An 18,556-nucleotide genomic window follows, 5' to 3' on the forward strand; every position below is an offset into this window, starting at 1 on the left:
GCCCTGCAAAATGGGCAGATGATTCCCACTTCAGCATGGGGGCATTTTTTTTTCTGACTTCCTTTAACAGTTACAGTAGCATTTCTCATTGCTGCCCAAGCACATTTGCCGTGCCCAACTGAATTTGATCATGCCTTCAGGCTGGCATACTAAAAACCAGGGCCAGGCCCCCTGCATTACCCCAGGGAGTATCCATTGCATCCATCCCTAGCCCAGCACTTTTCCCCACTTCCTCGCTGCAGAGCTGCAGTTCACAGTCATCTGCATTCGTTCAGCCAAACAGACTTTTGTTTTGCAAACCCATCCTGCTGAGCCAATGCTGGATTTATACTTTTCCGTATGCATTTGGACTCCAAGTCCCTGTCGATGGAAGGTGATGTCCAGCCCCAGCCCTGGGATTCAAAGTGAGCAGAGGAATTGCAGAGCCATCTGGAGTAGCTCAGCACAGCACAGCCTCAGCAAAGTGTTTTCTGCTGCTGAGGATAAATCTGTAAATGGAAAATTGTGCCCCATCCTGCCACAGAGAGGAGCCTGTGGGAGTTGGGAGGTGGCACTAGGCACCTGTGGTCAGACTTACCATCTGACCAGCCATTGCCAGAGCCTCTGGGAGCACCCTTTGAGCCTGAAATGACATTGGGAAGGAGGAAGCTATCCAGCCCTGCTCGCACCTGCTGTGGCAGAGGGAAGGTGGTGAAAGCCAGGGTGGTGGTGAAGATGATGATGATAAAGGACTGCAGCAAGGTGTGTGCCAGGGTGCTGAGCAAGAGGAGGCTGGGGAGACAGAGGAAATGGTGGGCTATGTCTTGGGGGAAACAGGTTCCACCAAGGTAGCTGAGCTGTGGCTTCACTTCAGCACCCTCTCTGCCTCACCTGCAGACAAGAAAGTGTGTTCTCAAAGCATCACAGGCTGGTTTTGCCTGAGAGGAGCAAGCAGTAGCAGTGCAGGGACAGTTGCTGCAATGCCACCATCATTCTGCAGCATGGGTGTCAGCAAGTAGCTCACATGTGACTGCACTTGCACCAGACTGGCCACGCATCAGCACCTGATCTCATTTGAGTGAGGGAAAGATGCCCTTCAACATACGGCAGGGCTGCAGGCCGGTGGTGGGGGAGCAGCTCACTCTCCACCGCCTCCTTCCTCTCTCAGGGTAAGCAAAGCCCCTGTGTGGGCATCACTTCCCACCCACAGCAGGTGAACCATGGAGTCAGCGTGGAGAAGACTTCTGACTGCAGGGCAGGAGCTCTGCCAGGCAGGAGGGGGCTCCCACAGCCCCACCATCACTCCTCCATCCTTGGGAGGGGAGTTTGTTGCTGACATCTTGACAGGCTTCCACTAAAGACAGTCAGAGCCTGGGGACCATTTTTCAATCCAGAAATTTTCAGGTCAGGAAGGATCCACTTGCCTGCATGTGGACTTGGAAGAGTGTTAAGCGCCTTCCCAGGACAGGAAGTCTCAAGTGCATTGCTATTCTTGGAGCACACAGAGAGCCCTCATCCACCTCTGGCACAGCTGTGTGCCTAGCTCCGTGTGTCCAGCTCCTTCCTGACCATGATTAAAGGATAAGCATGGGCGTACACAAATTTTTTTAGCTTTGCTATTGCAATTGGGAGTTTGAGCTGTCAGGATTTGATCAAGCCCTTGGCAAGGAGCAAGGACTGCTCTGCAACAGGCAGTGACATTCATCACAGCCTGTCTGTCATGAGCTTCTGGCACTCATGAAGTGGCTGCTGCATCAAAGCACATTGCATAGCCCACAGCCAATTAATATTCACCTGAAATACATGTCAGGTAGCAAGAAAATATTCCCATAGCCCAAAAGCAGACCAGGGCAGTGAGAGAGAGAGAGCTGGAGTGGAAGGTGACCAGGCTAATTCTTCCCCTTTAGTAAATACGATGTGCCAATGCTTTGAATCCTCAAAACCCCAGCCCTAAACCCAAGGGCCAAACTCTGCCAGATTATTGTGAGGCAAGTGGGATTTGAATGTGTGTCAGAGTCACAGAAATCAGCAGTTGTGAGGGAAGAGCAAGGTTTTGGCTTGGTGGGCTCCTCATCCTGATCCAATTAGCCCTGTGTAGGAGGGACGCTCTCTGCCCTGGGCCAGTTGTTTCCATGTGTCTCCAGTGCTGTCACCTCCTTAAGGGTGGTATTTTGAGCCAGAACAGCCATATCACTGACCTGGACAACAAAAGATGATTTGCATCTGATTAGTTTGGGGAAAGTATGCATGTTAGCTGCTCCTCTTGGAAAGCACAAGGTGCAAAGCCCAGACAGCTTTGCCAAGGGGTATAAAGGAAGTATGCCACATGCAAAGCTTTGCCAATTCCCCCTCTTTTCTTTTCTTACAGTAAAGCCAGACCCTCCAGAGAGTGTGGTGGCCAAACCTGTGCCTAATAACCCTCGAAGACTAGAGGTGTCATGGCAAAACCCCTCATCGTGGCCTGACCCTGAGTCTTTCCCACTGAAGTTCTTCCTGCGGTATCGCCCTCTCATCTTGGACCAGTGGCAACATGTGAGTGATGCTGCACTGCCTGGGATGTGAGAGAGAGGGGCGAGCTTGTGACTGGGAACAAGCTGCACTATAAAAAATTGTTCAGGGACAAAAAATATGTATATTTACTGCCCAGGCAACCTGGACCCTGTTCCTCTCCTTCTCTTTCTCATTGCTTTTCTCTTCCTCTCCACCTTGTTTGTAGCTCACACTCTGCCTACAAATGGCTCTGCAGCCTCTCCCTGCTCCTCATTTTCATCCATGGCCCCTATCTACTTTCCATACATATGTTCTATATAAAACTTGCCAACGTGATGTAAAAGGCATTTAAAGTATAAATGTCACCACATTTAAATGCGCCTCTGCCACATTTAGATTTTGAACTGGAGATAAAATACCGCTCACCATAACTCACAGTACAGTCACCGAGCAATTGCTGAGATGTTATCGTATTTCCTACTTTTATTTCTTGTTTCTTAAAAAAAAAATAGTCAGTGAAATCCTCAGTAGCCTGGAGGACAGATTTCATTTGTTACTGCAGAAAGATAACAAACAGGCTTTTTTTTTTTTTTTTTTTTTAAACCTCTGTGTGCTGCTTTTATGCTCAAGTTGTGTAGGAAAGCATTCTGTGGCTAGAGAGGAGGTGTTGCTGCTCTGGCATAGCTCTTTCAGCATCCCTTCTGTGCCCAAGCTGGGCCAGTTGAAAGCCAGTTAGGACTTCGCTTGATAAAGAATTTTGCTAAAAAAACCAAAAGTGAAATAAGAGGCAGCACTGGGTCCCTGGGCACCTGCATCAAAGAGCCAAATGGGATTTTCTTCCAGCCAGCACTTTCTGGGGAGACAAATGTGGAAGAATGGATAGGAGTCTTTGCTCGTGGCTCTGTGAGGTGTCTTGGTGACTTTTTGATTTGCTTGGGCTTTTTGTTGAGGCAGCACCACAGGTTGTGTCTCAGATTGCAGCATTTGCTGATGGCTCTGAAAATAAGAGGGTTTGCCTGCTTGCCTCTTTGCCTTTGCTTCTTTTCTAGTAGTGGGAGAGCATCTGTGGAGCATCCAGAGGGGTTAGAAAGCATAGGCAGAGTTTGGCTATTAGTTTTCTGTAAATTTTTTTTTTTTTTTTTATCTGGGGGAGGAATGCTCAAACTGTAGAAGCTGTGTAAAAAGGGGAAGATTTAGTGGGAACTGCCAAACACAACATTGTTTTTGTCCCAAGGTGTGTGATTGTTGTGAAAAAAGCTGATGGTTTTATCCTGCCACAGCCTGATCCAGCCAAATACCCTGGTTTGCACCCAAAAATGGTGGGGTAGACACTGAGCTACCTTCTACCTCAGCACCCTTGGAGTGGCTGGTCCCTCAGTTACTGAGTGTGGGCTACCATAATTGCAGAGTCAAGACATGCCAGTCCTTTCTGGCAGAGTCCTGAGAGGATGCTGTGGCCTCTCCATCAGTGCCCCGAGGCAGGCAGTGACAGTGGGAAATACATGGAGGAGTTGGTGACACTGGTGGCAGGGCCATCCTAGTTGGTAAAGGCAGTTCTTGGGCAGTAAGAACTTAACTTCTTCTGTGTAAAAATACTCTGAGGTGCAGAGAGACCTCAAGTACCAGCTTTTCTGGTGGGTACAAGGATGGCTGGGAAGGGTTTCATTTCCCAGCATTTCAGGAAGGTGCAGCAGTCCTGGGTACAGCTTTTAATCAATATTCCCTTGCAAGAGACATGTTCCTCATCACTGACTGATGGAGAAGAGCGTTGGGGGAATAATTTGCTCAGTGAGCAAGTGCAAGCATTCATTGAGTGAGGTGCCAGCCTTGTTTTCTGACTCCCTACCCTGCTGGCTGGGTAATGAAAAATCTGATTTGTGGATGATTTGAGGAAAACTGCCACTATTCATCAGATGAATTATTTGCGAAGCCTAATTCAATCATTTCCCAAACACCAGAGAAAGGCAGTGCTGCAGCAGCTGGAGCTGCTCTGACCCCAGACCCCACTGGTACATTCAAGCTGCTTAGCCCAGCTGAGCACCCTGCAAATGCAGGTTTTTGAACCTAAAATTAACCCCACCAATGTCAGCATGCTGGGAGCGTGCCCAAGCCTCCCTGCACTCTTAGTTTGACATATTACTTGTTGTTATTTTGGAGGGTCTCTCTATTCCCCCAAATCGAGACAGAAAAGGGAAGGACACGGTTTGATGGGTCCAAGCCTAGCTCATCTGTCCCTCTTATCCTGCAGTAGTGGTGTTGGGTCTCAGCTCAAAGGGATGACTGCCCTGAGAAAGGATGAGGTGTGCATGGGGGTGTCTTAATTCTTGTGGAGGTGCAGGTCTCTTGTCACAAGCTGCCCCCACCTTGGCTCTTGCTGTTCCCACAGGCAGCTGGCACAGAGAAGTCATTGCTTTTTATGCCCACACAACCTGTGCACTGACAATGGGGCAGCTTGGAGCTCAGTGGGGAGAGGAGAAGTCCCCGCCAGCAGGCAAGATGAGTTGGGTAGCATCATGTTCTGACATGTCCCTGTCTGCCCAAGGTCCACAGGCTGAGCCCTGACCCTGCCACCTTATGGCAACCCACCTCTGCACCAGCCGTGGGTTTGAAGCATGTACTTGGCAGCCCTGTGGGGAGGCCAGCATCCCTGAAGGAGAAAACCCACAAAGGAGCATCAGAGGCTGCCCAGAGACAGAATATCCATGCAGGCCCTGCTCACACATGGCTCACACTTCTTGGCAGAAGAAGCAGCTCTTCTTTCACCTCACCACCTCCCATTATCTTTGCAGGGTCTGATTTATGCAGAGCACCTCGGCAGGCAGGACCGAATGAGCACTAATAGGATCAGATGGATGTCGAGCTGTCGAATACCATAGGGCCTGATTCAATCAGCGTCTGCTTTCTTCCAGGCTCTTCCTTTCAGGATTTTAATAATGCCAGGTCTTGGCACCAGAAGATGAAGCCATCCGTGGCGGGAGCAGTGGATCTTATCGGGACTACCACTATGTGAGCTGGCCATAAATGCAGTTTCCCCTCTGCCAGAGAAAGCTAGGTGATGCCTGATTCAAGCAACCCACACCATGAAGCAATCACTGGGGCTGACCCAGCGGTGGGGAGAACACCCTTGTCACCTTCCCAGTGCTTTGCAAATGGGGTTTGAGCTCCAGCATGCCATTTGCAATCCCTTTCCCCTGCTCAGCAGCACCTTTCCACCCGGACCACTTAGCAGCTCTCATGTTGCCATTTACTCTGGGAATTACGGTGATGTGCTCTAGGAATTATTATCATGGAAGGATGATGGGTTTCCACATGGGCATGCAGTGAAGCATGCGCCGGATCGTGCCACCTCACAGCAGCTCCCTAGAACCTGGGCACAAGCATTTTGTAGCTGTTGGGGTTGCAACCAGGTCACATCATGTCACACCATGTGGCCAAAGACTCCCCTCCACCCCACCAAGCACTGAGCTCACTCTGAAACTCAAGCAACTTTAAAATCACACTCCTCCCTTTCTGGAAGAGGGGCTAGTGGTTTCTCTGCTGCCAGAAGAGAGATGGATATTTGTAGCCTAAACAGTTTTTTTATTCTCTCCTTTTGGCAAAATCTCCCCTTCTGTCTCCTAAATATAAAACATTAAATGTTTAGGGTATCCTTTATTTTTCTCCCGCTTTTAAGTTTGTAATTCAAGCCAGATTAGCGTGGTTTCCTCTTCTGTTTTACAGCCCCATCCTGGCCCCAAGCGAGCTCTCCTAATGCTCTCAGATGTTCCTCTAATGGCTTACCTAGGCTGGAACTGGATACCCTTTCCTAATGGATTGCTAATAGCCTGTTTCTGGTTTTACAGGCTCCTTCAGTTAACTCGCAACAGCAGCGACTGCCGCACTCACACATGCGATCTCCCTGCGAGCACATCTGCACACTCACCCCTACACGCAGGCGGGTGGCCAGACACCATCCTGAGCATCTCTGGGGAGCCATGGGCAGGTCTTGCACCCAATTTGCTCCCTTCTTGTGGCATTTTCTGGAGCAGGATCCCCCCTTTTAGCAGATTTCGGAGGGATGTCACGTGCACTGAGCGCTTGCCAGCTCGATGCACATTCCAGGAATGTGGCAAGGCTCAAGAAGGTATTTCTTATGCAGCGTCAAGAGCTGGTGGCCAGACTGAGGGAGGATTTCCTACTGTGGGTTGCCAGCAATTTGCAGATGCCGTAGTGAAGTCTAATTGAACCCATTGGCTGTGCTGACAACATGAAATGTTAACGAACCGTGAGGCGGGCTGCACCTCAGATCTTGAGATTTGCAGTAAAAGGTCATGAGATATTTAAAGCTAATAATGTGGTTGAGTTCTTTCCTTCCTCTTTTGCGTTGGAAGCATTAGGGCCATGTTCGTGAGCATTTGCAAAGGCTGGAAGGGTCCTTCTCTGGAAGTGCAAGCAGAAGTGCTCCCACCATCACAGGATTTTAGGAGATGGGGCAAAAAAAAAAAAAAAAAAAAAAAGCCCACGCAGACATCTGTGCCTGCTCTGATGCAGTTAAATGATGGGGTTTTGGGGACAGGAAAGAAAAGTTTGTGGGCATTGCCAAATACTTAGTGTTGGGTTTGTTGGTGCAAGGATGGCACTGTTCCCTGGACTGACCACCCTAATCCATATTGGAAGTGGCTGCTAGGGTGGGCTCAGGATTGTTTCCCAGGGCAAAGCAACATTTTTTTCATCAGAGAGGTGAATCTTACACGCTGTCTCTGGAAGTTCCTGCTTTGGAGCAGCTTGAAATAGCCTGAAGTGTGAGCTAATGCATGTATCCTGTCTGTGATGGGCAAGGAGAGGGATGGAGCAAGCAGGGTAGGAAGGCAATTAGTGCCACTGCCTGCCACAGCAGCGTCCCTGCCGGCACAGTTGCAATGTCACTTTGCAGCAGGAGTGCTTCTTTGTGCCTATTTGCATCACCCTTTGCCTCTGCTGCTTTGCCTGCACTCCCCCTCTTTGCAAGGCAATCTTGGCAGGGAGGTCACCCTGAGCAAGCTGGGTTACAGCTTCACGGCTGGTAGCTTTTATTGCAGCATTCCTCTCCCTTCCCCTCCTGACAGCAAAGTCAGTGATTAAAAAAGAAGGGGGAGAAAATCCAAAGAATTAATAGGTAGGAGCAAAATATTTAGGTTGTCATAATGTCATTCACATCTCAGCATGGGGCAGGCAAGGCTGGAGCAGAGATTTTCTCAGAGGAGGGTGGAGGTGGGAAATGCCCAGAAATCACCTTTTCAGGGACACAGCAGGTTCAGGACCTTTGGCTGGCATTGCCTGGGTGGTCTCATCTCCCTTGGAAACTGCTGGTGACCTAAAAGTACTGAGCACCGGCCGGCTGTAAAGATTACAGAGTGCAGCAGAATACTCACGTGTGCACGTCCTCACCTGCAGGCTCACACAGCTAAAAGCAGGTAGGAAGGTGCTGACAAGCCTAACTTTCCATGCCCACATGCAGACCACACCAGGCAGGTGTCAGTGCTCTGCCATGCCCATGCACAAGCTGCTTTCACCCTCAGCCCACTGCATCAGCATGCTGAAGGCATCTGCAGGCAGCATATGCCAGTGTCGGCGGGGTTGGAGTTGTTGCGGAGTGCCCTCAACATCCCTGATCCTATCTTCCCCAGAGCCACAAGCAAAAGTGACTTCTGTTGTCACTTGGCAGGAGGGGGCCAGCACATCTGGAGAAAGTTTCCTGTTAACTTGTTTTCCTGTAACAACCCCCGCTTTCAAAGATGGTCTTTATTTTGAGCCAGAAGGGATCCGTTCATCTGCATCTGGTGTGGCACAGCCCAGGCAGCAGAGGAGCCCTGTGATAGCTCATCCTCCCAGATCTACAGCAGGACTGGGCTCTGTGCAGCACCGCAGCAGCCTTTCCAGGAGGGGGTGACAGCAGAGAGCCCAGCTCAGACCCTGCTGGAGGGGCTCTTCCACTATGTGGCTGACAGAGAATAAGAGGGGGTCATTAATTTTGCCCAACCTTTGGTTATCCCAGAGTCCAGGTAGAACGTTTTGTCTAGGGTTATACCAGCTGATTCTTGTGGCTCTGCAGGAGGCGGTATCTGGGGGTACCTTTGTTAGTAATCACCGTCACATATTTGCTCTCCAGGCATGGCTTTCAAAGGGAAAAGTAAAACATTTATTTTCCATATGGCGACATCTTTTCTCAAGCTGCACTGGCCATTTTCAGTGACCATCCTGAACTTCCCAGTGCCAGGGCAGTTTATTTGGGGACTACTCCAGCTTTTGGTTAATCTTGCTCCCCAGGACAGGTGGAAGCCCTGCTGAGATCCCCCTGCACTTGCAGGGACTGAGGGAACCTGAAACAGCAGCTGTTTGTGTATCTGAGTCCCTGCAAAGCTCATTGCAGCCCAGTGGCAGGATCTGGCCCTTGCTGTGGGGAAAAGTGGCTGTAAAATAGAGCTCACTGGGTGTCCCATCCCTATCCCAGTTCCAGTTTCCCCCAGCATCCAGTATAACTTGAGTAGCATCCAGAGGAGGAGGCTGCAAGGATGCCAGATGTTTGGCAGTTCCAAGTTGCGCTCTTAGAAGAGGTTTCTTCCCATGACTGCTGTGGGTAGCAAAGACTGTGTGAGCACATTAGCTTCACCTTACAATAGCCAGGGAGGGTGCTGCTTTTATTTTGGGGATTAAAAAATCTAGTATCTAGGCTTGATACAGCCTGGGACAGGTGCACGGTCACTGTCCTGTCATGCACAGAGATAGTGCATCCCTGCCTTGGGACAGAAGGTCGCCAGTCCTCATCCCCATACTGCCAGTGGAGCACTCCCTTCCCACTCTAGGAGCTGCACTGAAAAGCAGGAGGTGTCAAGGAATGGAAAACAGCCACTGACACCACAGGGGAGCCAGCAAACACATTTTCATGTGGGATGCAGAAAAGGAGGCATCTGATCCCCCCTTCTCCCCCTGCACCTCTTTCCTATACACACCAGCCCACCTGTCAGGGCAGAGAAGGGTGGTGTTTTCTTCCCTGCCCCCCTTCCCCATCCCCTTCCAAAGGCCATCTGGTTTTCAGACCTGCCCATGCATCACCCTATTCACAAGTAATTGCTACCTGGTCACCATGGACCAGGAGCAGAGCCTGGGTGGGAACAAGGCACAGTGACGTTTTTTTACTGCTAGGGCACCCTGGCAGGGTGGGCTGGGGGCCATAGGAGCAGGATGAGGGGAGCTCAGACAGGATAATGGCTTCCCTAACTCCTGCTGTGCTGAGCACTGTGAGACAAGGGCACCAGTTGCAGGCAGGGACTGGAAGGATGGTAGGCATGGGTGTTGGATTGTGTGTGAGTGCTGTGGATGTCCCCAGGCCTCCAGCCTGTGCAGGAGGGACCAGCATGGACAGGGGGAAAGCCAAGTGGCAGGCAGTCCTCCCCTCAGCCTGCTCTAAGAGTCTGTCTCCATCCCATCAATGTGGTGCTGGCCCATGTTCTCATCCTGGTGCTTGGGACTGTGGGTGGGCACTCAGCAGCTCTATAATCTTTCCAAGCAGGAATATGGGGGTATGTGACCATGGCAGGGAATGGGATCCCAGCCCATGCTGTCCTCAGCAAGCTGTCATCTGAATTACTGGGTTCAAGGGCTTTTTTTTTCATTTCTCTCTCCTGTCTCTCTCTCTCTTTTTATTTTTTTTTCCCCCAATGCTAATAGCTCTGCATTGCACTGGCTACTGATCCCTCATTAATCTGGGCAGAACTTCACAGCCAGTCAGAGTCACTTTTGGCAGGTGCACAAAGGCAGGCAGCGACACACAAACCCCCACCCCAGCCAAAAAAATTACCATGCACAGCCTTGCTCCAACTTTTGTCTCTGTGTGGGGAGGACATGGATTAAGGAATTTCTCCCTCTGCCTTTGATGTTGTGTGTTCACCCATCCCCCCACAGCCTCCAGAGTGTGTCTTCTCCCAGTTCTGTCTCTCCCTGTCTGTGTCCAGTTGGACCCAATCCTGTTGTGCTTTCCCATTTGTTGTGGCACTTCACCCACCCAGTGGCTTTCTCCCCACCATGACAAATGCTGGATGTATCTGTGGCTGCCCAGCTCAGAAGTTCTACATCCAGAGGTTGTGTGGGGAGACATGAATGATACCATCCATGTTTTCTCTTTTTAACTGCTGTATAAAGCTGAGCTTAGAGCAACACCCTCCCAGGTCCTACAAGAAAGGTCTGGGTCCTGGAGGGACATTCCCCCTGCCCAGGCAAGGCACCATTGTGCCTGTGACACCCCACCTACAAACACTGAGCTGCTGGTTGGTTGTGGGTGGGAAGAAGCAGGAATTGCTCCCAAGGGAAAGCTGGGAGAGATCTTGGGATGGGGAAAATGGGATCCTGATGGGAAAGCAGCCTGGCCAGGTCATCAGGACCTTAGTAGGGCTGGCCGACTTGCACCCTGCTTGGTGCAGGTCTCAGGGAGGAGCCAGGGGGTTCAGAGCATGCTGGAAGTCTTGGACAGAGTCATACCACCAGCTGGATAAGCCCAGAATGTCCCCATTCTGCAATTCCAAGCCATACCCCAGCGCAGAGCAAGTCAAGCCAGCAGGGTGTTGGCAGCTGACCCTGTGAGGTTTCATTTCATTTAATTATCATCAGGAATTAACTTGATTCCCTTGGCATTACCATCCACACTGGTGGGTGCCACCAAAGAGCTCCCAGGATGGCACAGAGAGCCTCACTGTGCCACTACACTGCAGGAAGATGCCCTGCCTAGCAGACCAGGTGATTCATAACCTAGTTTGTCTCCTGCCTACCCACCTCAAGGTGTCTGGGCTCCCAGTGGCTGTGGGGGAGACCAGTCAGGCCTGCGTCCAGATGTGCTCCAGATGTGGGGCTCAGGTCGGGTGGCAGGAGCAGCTGGGAGTGCAGAGCCCAAAGGCGCTGATGTTGTGGAAGTGGGAATAGGGAAGGAAAGGCTTTCACTTGGAGCAAGAAAGCAAAAATGCCCCTCCCCCTGTTAGGAATCTCCCAGCGTGACAGTAAAAGCCTGGAGGGGGCTGCAGCTTTCACAACAAAGGGATTGCATCTGTGCTGGGCTGTTGCATGTGCTGCACAGAAGGGACAGGAAAAGGGCTGGTTCTTTCTCAGGGTGAGTTCCTGCTTTTAAGGTACTCATGCAAGCTGTGATGGAGTAACGGCACTGACCATCTGGTATGCACACCATTCCTTCTGTGTGTATAGCCACACTGCCAGGGCAGCCTCATCCCACAGGTGCGTTGGCCCAGGTACCTCCTGGGCACTCCGTAGTGCAGCCCTTCCTCCCTCCCTCCCTCCTTCCCATGATTCTGTGCCTGACCTTCTCCTGGGTGGCTGGGGACATGTGGAGGACCCCACACATGTAGCACCATGAAGCTGCCCCCACCCATAATGTGATGCTTGCCCTGCTAGAGCCCCTGGCTGTGCACTGGTGCTCACAGGTGGGCTGTGTCAGTCCCACACCACCCCTCATGTTGTGGCATCTTTATTAGAAAAGTGTCTGGGCAGGGGTGCCCTATGTGCCCCTAAACCACACACAATGCAGAGGGGTACTCAAGTGGGCAGCATGTTGGTCCTCAGTCTCAGAGATGGGGTGGAGGGCAGTATCCCACTTAGCCTCTGCCAGATACTCCTGCCCTGGTCACTTGGATGCTGAGCCCTCCCCTTCTGTCAGCCACATGTGTTTGCTCACCAGGATCGGTGCCATCGGGGTGCATTTCTGCTGAGCACCTGCATCCCTCTGTCCTGGAGACAAGCTCCAAGTGTGTGGGAATCCAGGGCTTCCCTCTGTCTGCCCTGGATTGCCTGGGACCCTGGCAGGGGTCAGGAACCCCCCTGGACAGAGCCCCCAGAGACACTGTCTGTGATCTCTATCCATGGAGAGGAGTTTTCAATCTTACAGGATGAATTACAAGCTTTGAGTGTTTGATAAGAGTAATAATTAAGTGTGACACGGGTGAAAAATAAAATTTTAGGTTTCTAGATTAGGGGTTCAGAGGGGACAAGATGGAGGAAATTGGGTGTGTCTTGTCCTTTTCCTCCTTCTTCATGCCCTCCATGTTTCACTGTAGTGTTGGCATTTTTCTATTGGCTTAGGCTGGGGACACACTGTTCAACGTAGGTGACAGATATTGGCACATTATTGTAAATATAGCACACGTAATTTCTGGTATATAATGTTTGTACCATCCCACTGAAGGGCAGAGCCCCGCACACTGCCCTGCAGGACAGACCTGCGCCAGGGCAGCAGAACATGTTAGAGATAAGCAAGAATAAACAACCTGGAAAACAGCACAGACGAATTATGACTTCTTCTTTGGCAACGGGGCAGAAAGACAGAGACTTTCTACAATCTCGGAATCACCAATACCCACAGATTCCGACACAAGTGGAGAGATCACTTGGAAGGTTAAATGGGGTTAAACCATTGCACTTTACAGCACAAAGGATGGCAGGGTCTTCCACAGCTCAGACAGCAGTGACAATGGGACAGAGGGAATGGTTTCTAGGAAGGATGTCTGGACAAAACTTGGTACTTGTCCAAGAACCCAGCTGGAGGGATGCAAGCCAGAACAACAGGATGCCAGCAGGTATGGGAGCAGACTGGCCAGAGGTGTTGCTGGTGGGGAAGCCTCCTCCCAGCATTGGCAGTGGTGCCCTGAAAGCACATTGTACATCCCAGCCACTGCCTGCAATATCCAACTCCCAGTTGCCCTAACATGTCCGAGGGAGCCCGGACACACATCTGCTAGTTTCTGGTGACCTCTAGAGGAAGCTGCTCCACTCTGACATCGTGAGTTTGGGAGTGGAACCAGGTCTTTAGACATTTAATGGAGCTGCAGCTGGAGTATCTCCCTCTACATCCCTCTTGTGACTCTGACCACAACGCCTCAGTATTTCCAAAACTGCTGCAAAAGCTGAGCTAAATAGACTGATTGCCTTACACCTCCTGGGGACTCTTCTGACTACCCTCCTCTCCCCCCTGCTGCCCTCAGGTCGAGCTGTCGGATGGGACATCACACACCATCACGGACGCTTATGCTGGCAAGGAATACATCATCCAGGTGGCAGCCAAAGACAATGACATTGGCACGTGGAGTGACTGGAGCGTGGCTGTTCATGCCACCCCCTGGACAGAGGAGCCTAAGCATCTCACCACGGAGGCCCAGATCACAGGTAAGAGCCTCCTCCCAGTACAAACAGGCTTCCTCCAGGAGGAGTCAGGGACTCTGGGCTGAATGATCTCCTCTTTGGCTCCATGCAAGTTGCCCTGTCAGCAGGTGCAGCCGTGGCCTGAAGAATGCTGATTCAGCTCACCTGGGTACACCATCCTTCTTGCCAGGACACTTGGACCAGGACAATGAGGCTGGCCATTGTAGTTGTTGTTGTTGTTGTTGTTGTTGTTATGGTTGTGGTTGTGGTAGTTGTTGTTGTTCCCTGGAGTTATATCTTGCTCCAGCCCTCCTTCCCCTTTCCAGTCCTACCCACTGCACACCTCTGACCCCTCACAATGGCTCAAAGCGACACTAGTTCAAAATAAAAGCCACCAAGTTGACAAGTCTCTGTTTCTAGGAAAAAGCTGGGATTGTGTCCAAATGGCTGTTCTCAGCCTTCTGTTTCCCAGAAAGGATGGAGCAGACCCTGCACTGGTTTCCTTGACTCCTATGCAGAGAAACCTCCCCCTCTTTTTAAAACAGCACCTGGTAGAGCACCTGGATATTCAGGCAGCAGCAGGGATTCACAGCCCTGCCACCATTCCCAGGTGGATAAACCTCTACAAGGAGCGCAGGAATACAATGCAGCAGCGCTACTGTCCACATTTTGGTTTTGCTTCTATTCCCACTTGCCTTGTGCTAAATGCAAATGCCCCTCCCAGTGTCACCTGCCCACTCCCTGTCCTCACACGTGTCCCTCACACGTATTCCTTGCACATGTATCCCTGTACACGCAGCCTGGTGCAGCCAAGCAGGGCTGATGTGGGACACCCCAGCTCCAACGCTGTGACACCTCAGTGGAGTCTGAAAGATGCTGAGACAGCCTCTGTGGTCCCCAGAAATCAGCAGAAATGGTCTGGCCAGGGACATGCTGGGGCCAGCTGTATCTGGCCAAAGCTGCCCCTGCCTGACTGCTCATTCAAGCACCCCCTGCAACCCTGCAGCCCTCTGCAGGCATAGACAATCCATCTGGTTCAGACCAAAGCAGGAAAAACCTTGTGAGCCAGCCCAGCAGATGCAACCTGCTGTGTGTGGCATGTTCTGTGGACAAGGGATGTTCTCAGCTGAGCACTAGTAGCTCACTGTGACTTCTTAGCTAAAATTCCCACAGAGCTGGTGCATAGAGTGGCTCAGCTGGTCAGGATGGGATGAGAAGAATTCCCAGTTCTGCCTGATGGCAGAAACATCTCCAAGCAGTAGATCCACTGTCACAGCCAGGAAAGTCTTGTGGACCACACCATCCCTTGAATCATCCCAGCCCTCTAACTCAGCCCTAGTGTGGCATAGCACTGAAAAGGGCGATTTGGGGCAGGTCCTATCCACACCAGCAGGAGATCAGGGCTGCTCGTATGGAATGAATCCCAGGGCATCCCAGCTCCCCTCACCATCCACTCTCCTTTCTTGCAGAGACAACAAGCGCTAGCACCTCCTCTTTCATGGCACCACCCACAACTAAGATCTGTGACAAGGGGGCCGTGGTGGGCAGTGGAGCCATGGCAGTGTGTTGGACAGCTGGACTGGTTGTGGCTGCCTATAGTGTCCTCTTTATTTAGTGAGTATTTCCCAAATCTGAGATATAAGAGGCAGGAGGTGGGTGCCGGGATGGGGCAGGGATATGGGGACCCTCAGGGCTCTAATGTGGTTGGGAAGGGGATGCTCTGGCTGGACTGTGGGTGAAGGGCATTGAGAACAAGTCATTTGGGTTTTTCTTGTAGTTTTATAAATGCGCCAAGCCTGACTGCTTTTCCAGATGGATATTGAGCTAGAGGTCTCAAAAATGGCTTTTCAAGCAAATTTGGCAAAGTGGTCAGTCTTTGATGTCTTGTTCTTAGCAGTCCTCTATGCTGATATTTTTAAGAGGCAAAGAAACCACATGGAAATCTAAGTCCTTTGCTTAATGATGAAAGAAAAATTGTCCGAGATCAAAAAATTCAGATTGTATCTCAAAAATGTCCTTAATTTAGCTTAGGATGGACCTGTCAGCCTGGAGAGCCACAAAACAACCCTCTCCTCTACAGACCAAGGCTGCTGTCTCATGGGTGTCACACCCAAATGCCCTTTTACTGTCCCCATATTGCCCAAGGTCGGGGATGGATCCTGGAAGCAGCCACATGTGTCCCTTTTGGAGGATAAAGGACAAGCCACCCACTCTTTGGTGCCCAAAGATAAGCCCCTTGTGGGCATAGGGTTCTTTGCTCGCCTCTGACAGTGTCATCTCATGTGTGACACCAGGAGACGTGGTGGCATGCAGCCGGGGGGGGTGGGCATGGCCTAGGCTGGGGAGGAGGAGGTGGAAAGTATGTGTTTGGGTACCTGAGTGAATTTCCCCTGTGGAAAAAAAGGCCGTTCTGCTGGGTGTGTCCCAGTGGTGACTGAGCAGAGCTGAGTTTGGAGCCACACGGTGACCCTTCTGCTCCCCACTTGCAGATCTCCATCTGTCCATCCACCACAGCCCAGCGCAGACACCTCCCCACCGCCCTCCGCCCACCGCCCGCCACCCCACTCCCGGGTTGAGTCTCTTAGCTCTTCGATTTTGCACACGTTGAGGACGTATCACGCTTCTCGCCACCACTTCGGAGGAGGACAGAGCTGCTGCCGTCCCCCGGGGAGCCGCAAAATCCTCTCCCAGCCCGGAGCGAGGAGCCCCATCTCCGTGCCCCTTTCCTCAGCCAAGTGAAGCAAGCCCGGGCCCCGCGCACAGCTGAGGGCCCCACTCATACAGCTGAACCCCCCCACGCCAAAGACGTGCCTGCCGCCCGCGCGGCCGCGCACCGAGAAAAGGGGATATGAAAACGGGGGGGTGGTGAGGGGAATGATGCTCCAAGCTGTGTACCCCCTCATGGCAAAAGGGGGTCACCCAAGGACTGGACTCGCTCCCCTGAGCTCTCAACCATGTGGCGAAGCTGGAGGGGTGCACAGATCAGGGCGGGGCGTATCTTGGTCCCCTCCGATGGGGTGGTGGATGGGGGAACTGGTGGCTTTCACAAGTGCGATGGGGAGCAGGGAGCTGGTGGGGTTTTAATGGAACAAAAAAAAGGAATTGAAACACCAATAAAACCCCCCTGCCCCTTGCTGAGCACCTAGGAGAGCTGTCCCTCCACTTTCCTTCCACAGCACCCTGCAGGAGCCTTCGCCATCCCCAACCCCTACCCAACATCACCCCCAAACTTTTAACCATGTTGGATACAGGGAATCATCCTCATTGATGTCTTTGTCTCATTCTCCAACAAAAGCAGAATAGCTCTGCTGTTGCCTTTAGAGCTGGAGCCCTGCAGACCTGTGCCCCGCTGTCCCCCGCTGTCCCTGGCTGTCCCCAGCTGTCCCCATGCCTGCTCTGCTCTCCTCCCCGTCCTGCCCGAAGACCTGTTTTGTAAAGACACCTCCTCTTGGCCCTGCCTGGACCCAAGCGCAGTATTTAATACCATACGTCCTAGTATTCCCACTGTTGACATGCTGTATTTGAATTTTTTATAGATGTATATATATAAAAAAAAAAGAAAAATAATAAAAAAAAAGTAATAGAGGGGATAAAACTAAGCTCACAGAGACAATGCACACATGCACACACAAACACACACACACACACACACACACACACCAGGAGAGACTGTCTTCATTAAATGTTCATTTCATGTTGACTGGTGGCTCTGGGTGTCATTTCCCTTCCATCTGGAGAGGGGGGTTTTGGCTGCCTTCTTCCGTGCATGGTGCTGGATGAGTTGGGGAAGACATGGGGACAACATTGAGTGGACACACACACACCCTGGAGCCTGCTCTGGCATCTGAGACCATCCTCCCAGAGGGGTGGGAGACCCAAAAGCTGGCCTTCAGGGTATCCTGAGAAGGTGCAAGGGGGATGCCCAGCCTGGACACTCCTGGTGAGGGAAAGGAGATGGTTGTCACCACCACATATGACACCTGTGTTGTGATGGGGAAGTGCCACATCTCCCCATGCACGGGCCCTGGAGGGTCCCATGTGTCCCCAAGCTCTGGCTACACCCTGACATCTCTCAGGCAGGCAGGAGGATAGAAACCTGCCTGTGCCCCACTGCAGCCTGGAGGCTGTGTAGTCACAACTAATGCACTTCCCATGTCTGATTAATAATTTCATGTTAGGAAAATGTCACTGGCATAGATGCTCTGAATTAAACTTCTGTCAGGGCAGGGCTCACAGGGATCCAGTGCCGGGGCAAGGGATGCAGCAAAGCACACTGCTGGAGTCTATTTCCCCATGTGCCTTGCTTGAGAGCACCACCTGGAGCAGGGGTGCCATCAAGCTATGCCCAGTGGGGAAACTCCACTTTTTAGAAAATTACCTCTCTGGTGCCCCAAATAAGTCTCTACAGCAGGGAGATGTGTGGCTGGCTGGATGCCTGGATAGACACATTAGTGGGTGGATAGATGGGTGAGTGGGAGGAAGGAAGGAAGGAAGGAAGGAAGGAAGGAAGGAAGGAAGGAAGGAAGGAAGGAAGGAAGGAAGGAAGGAAGGAAGGAAGGAAGGAAGGAAGGAAGGAAGGAAGGAAGGAAGGAAGGAAGGAAGGAAGGAAGGAAGGAAGGAAGGAAGGAAGGAAGGAAGGAAGGAAGGAAGGAAGGAAGGAAGGAAGGAAGGAAGGAAGGAAGGAAGGAAGGAAGGAAGGAAGGAAGGAAGGAAGGAAGGAAGGAAGGAAGGAAGGAAGGAAGGAAGGAAGGAAGGAAGGAAGGAAGGAAGGAAGGAAGGAAGGAAGGAAGGAAGGAAGGAAGGAAGGAAGGAAGGAAGGAAGGAAGGAAGGAAGGAAGGAAGGAAGGAAGGAAGGAAGGAAGGAAGGAAGGAAGGAAGGAAGGAAGGAAGGAAGGAAGGAAGGAAGGAAGGAAGGAAGGAAGGAAGGAAGGAA

At 51.5% G+C, this 18,556-nt stretch overlaps 1 protein-coding gene across 8 annotated transcripts in view; it reads left to right on the plus strand.

Annotated features, from left to right (window-relative positions):
- The window catches only part of CNTFR (ciliary neurotrophic factor receptor), a 201,516-nt gene extending 184,193 nt beyond the window's left edge, over positions 1 to 17,323 (plus strand). For 7 of the 8 annotated variants that reach the window (XM_072922750.1, XM_041711103.2, XM_041711106.2 and 4 more), the window contains 4 exons: positions 2,348 to 2,511; positions 13,467 to 13,647; positions 15,093 to 15,237; positions 16,113 to 17,323. In XM_072922750.1, the coding sequence (XP_072778851.1) occupies positions 2,348 to 2,511; positions 13,467 to 13,647; positions 15,093 to 15,237; position 16,113 (491 nt within the window). In that variant the 3' untranslated portion in view covers positions 16,114 to 17,323. Of the gene's footprint in view, positions 1 to 2,347; positions 2,512 to 13,466; positions 13,648 to 13,748; positions 13,988 to 15,092; positions 15,238 to 16,112 lie in introns of those variants that run through there. The other variant, XM_072922751.1, reaches the window with a different exon arrangement.
- The last annotated feature ends 1,233 nt before the right edge of the window (positions 17,324 to 18,556 follow it).

Source organism: Taeniopygia guttata, chromosome Z, assembly GCF_048771995.1.
Source record: "Taeniopygia guttata chromosome Z, bTaeGut7.mat, whole genome shotgun sequence".
In the NCBI taxonomy this organism is placed as follows: Eukaryota; Metazoa; Chordata; class Aves; order Passeriformes; family Estrildidae; genus Taeniopygia; species Taeniopygia guttata.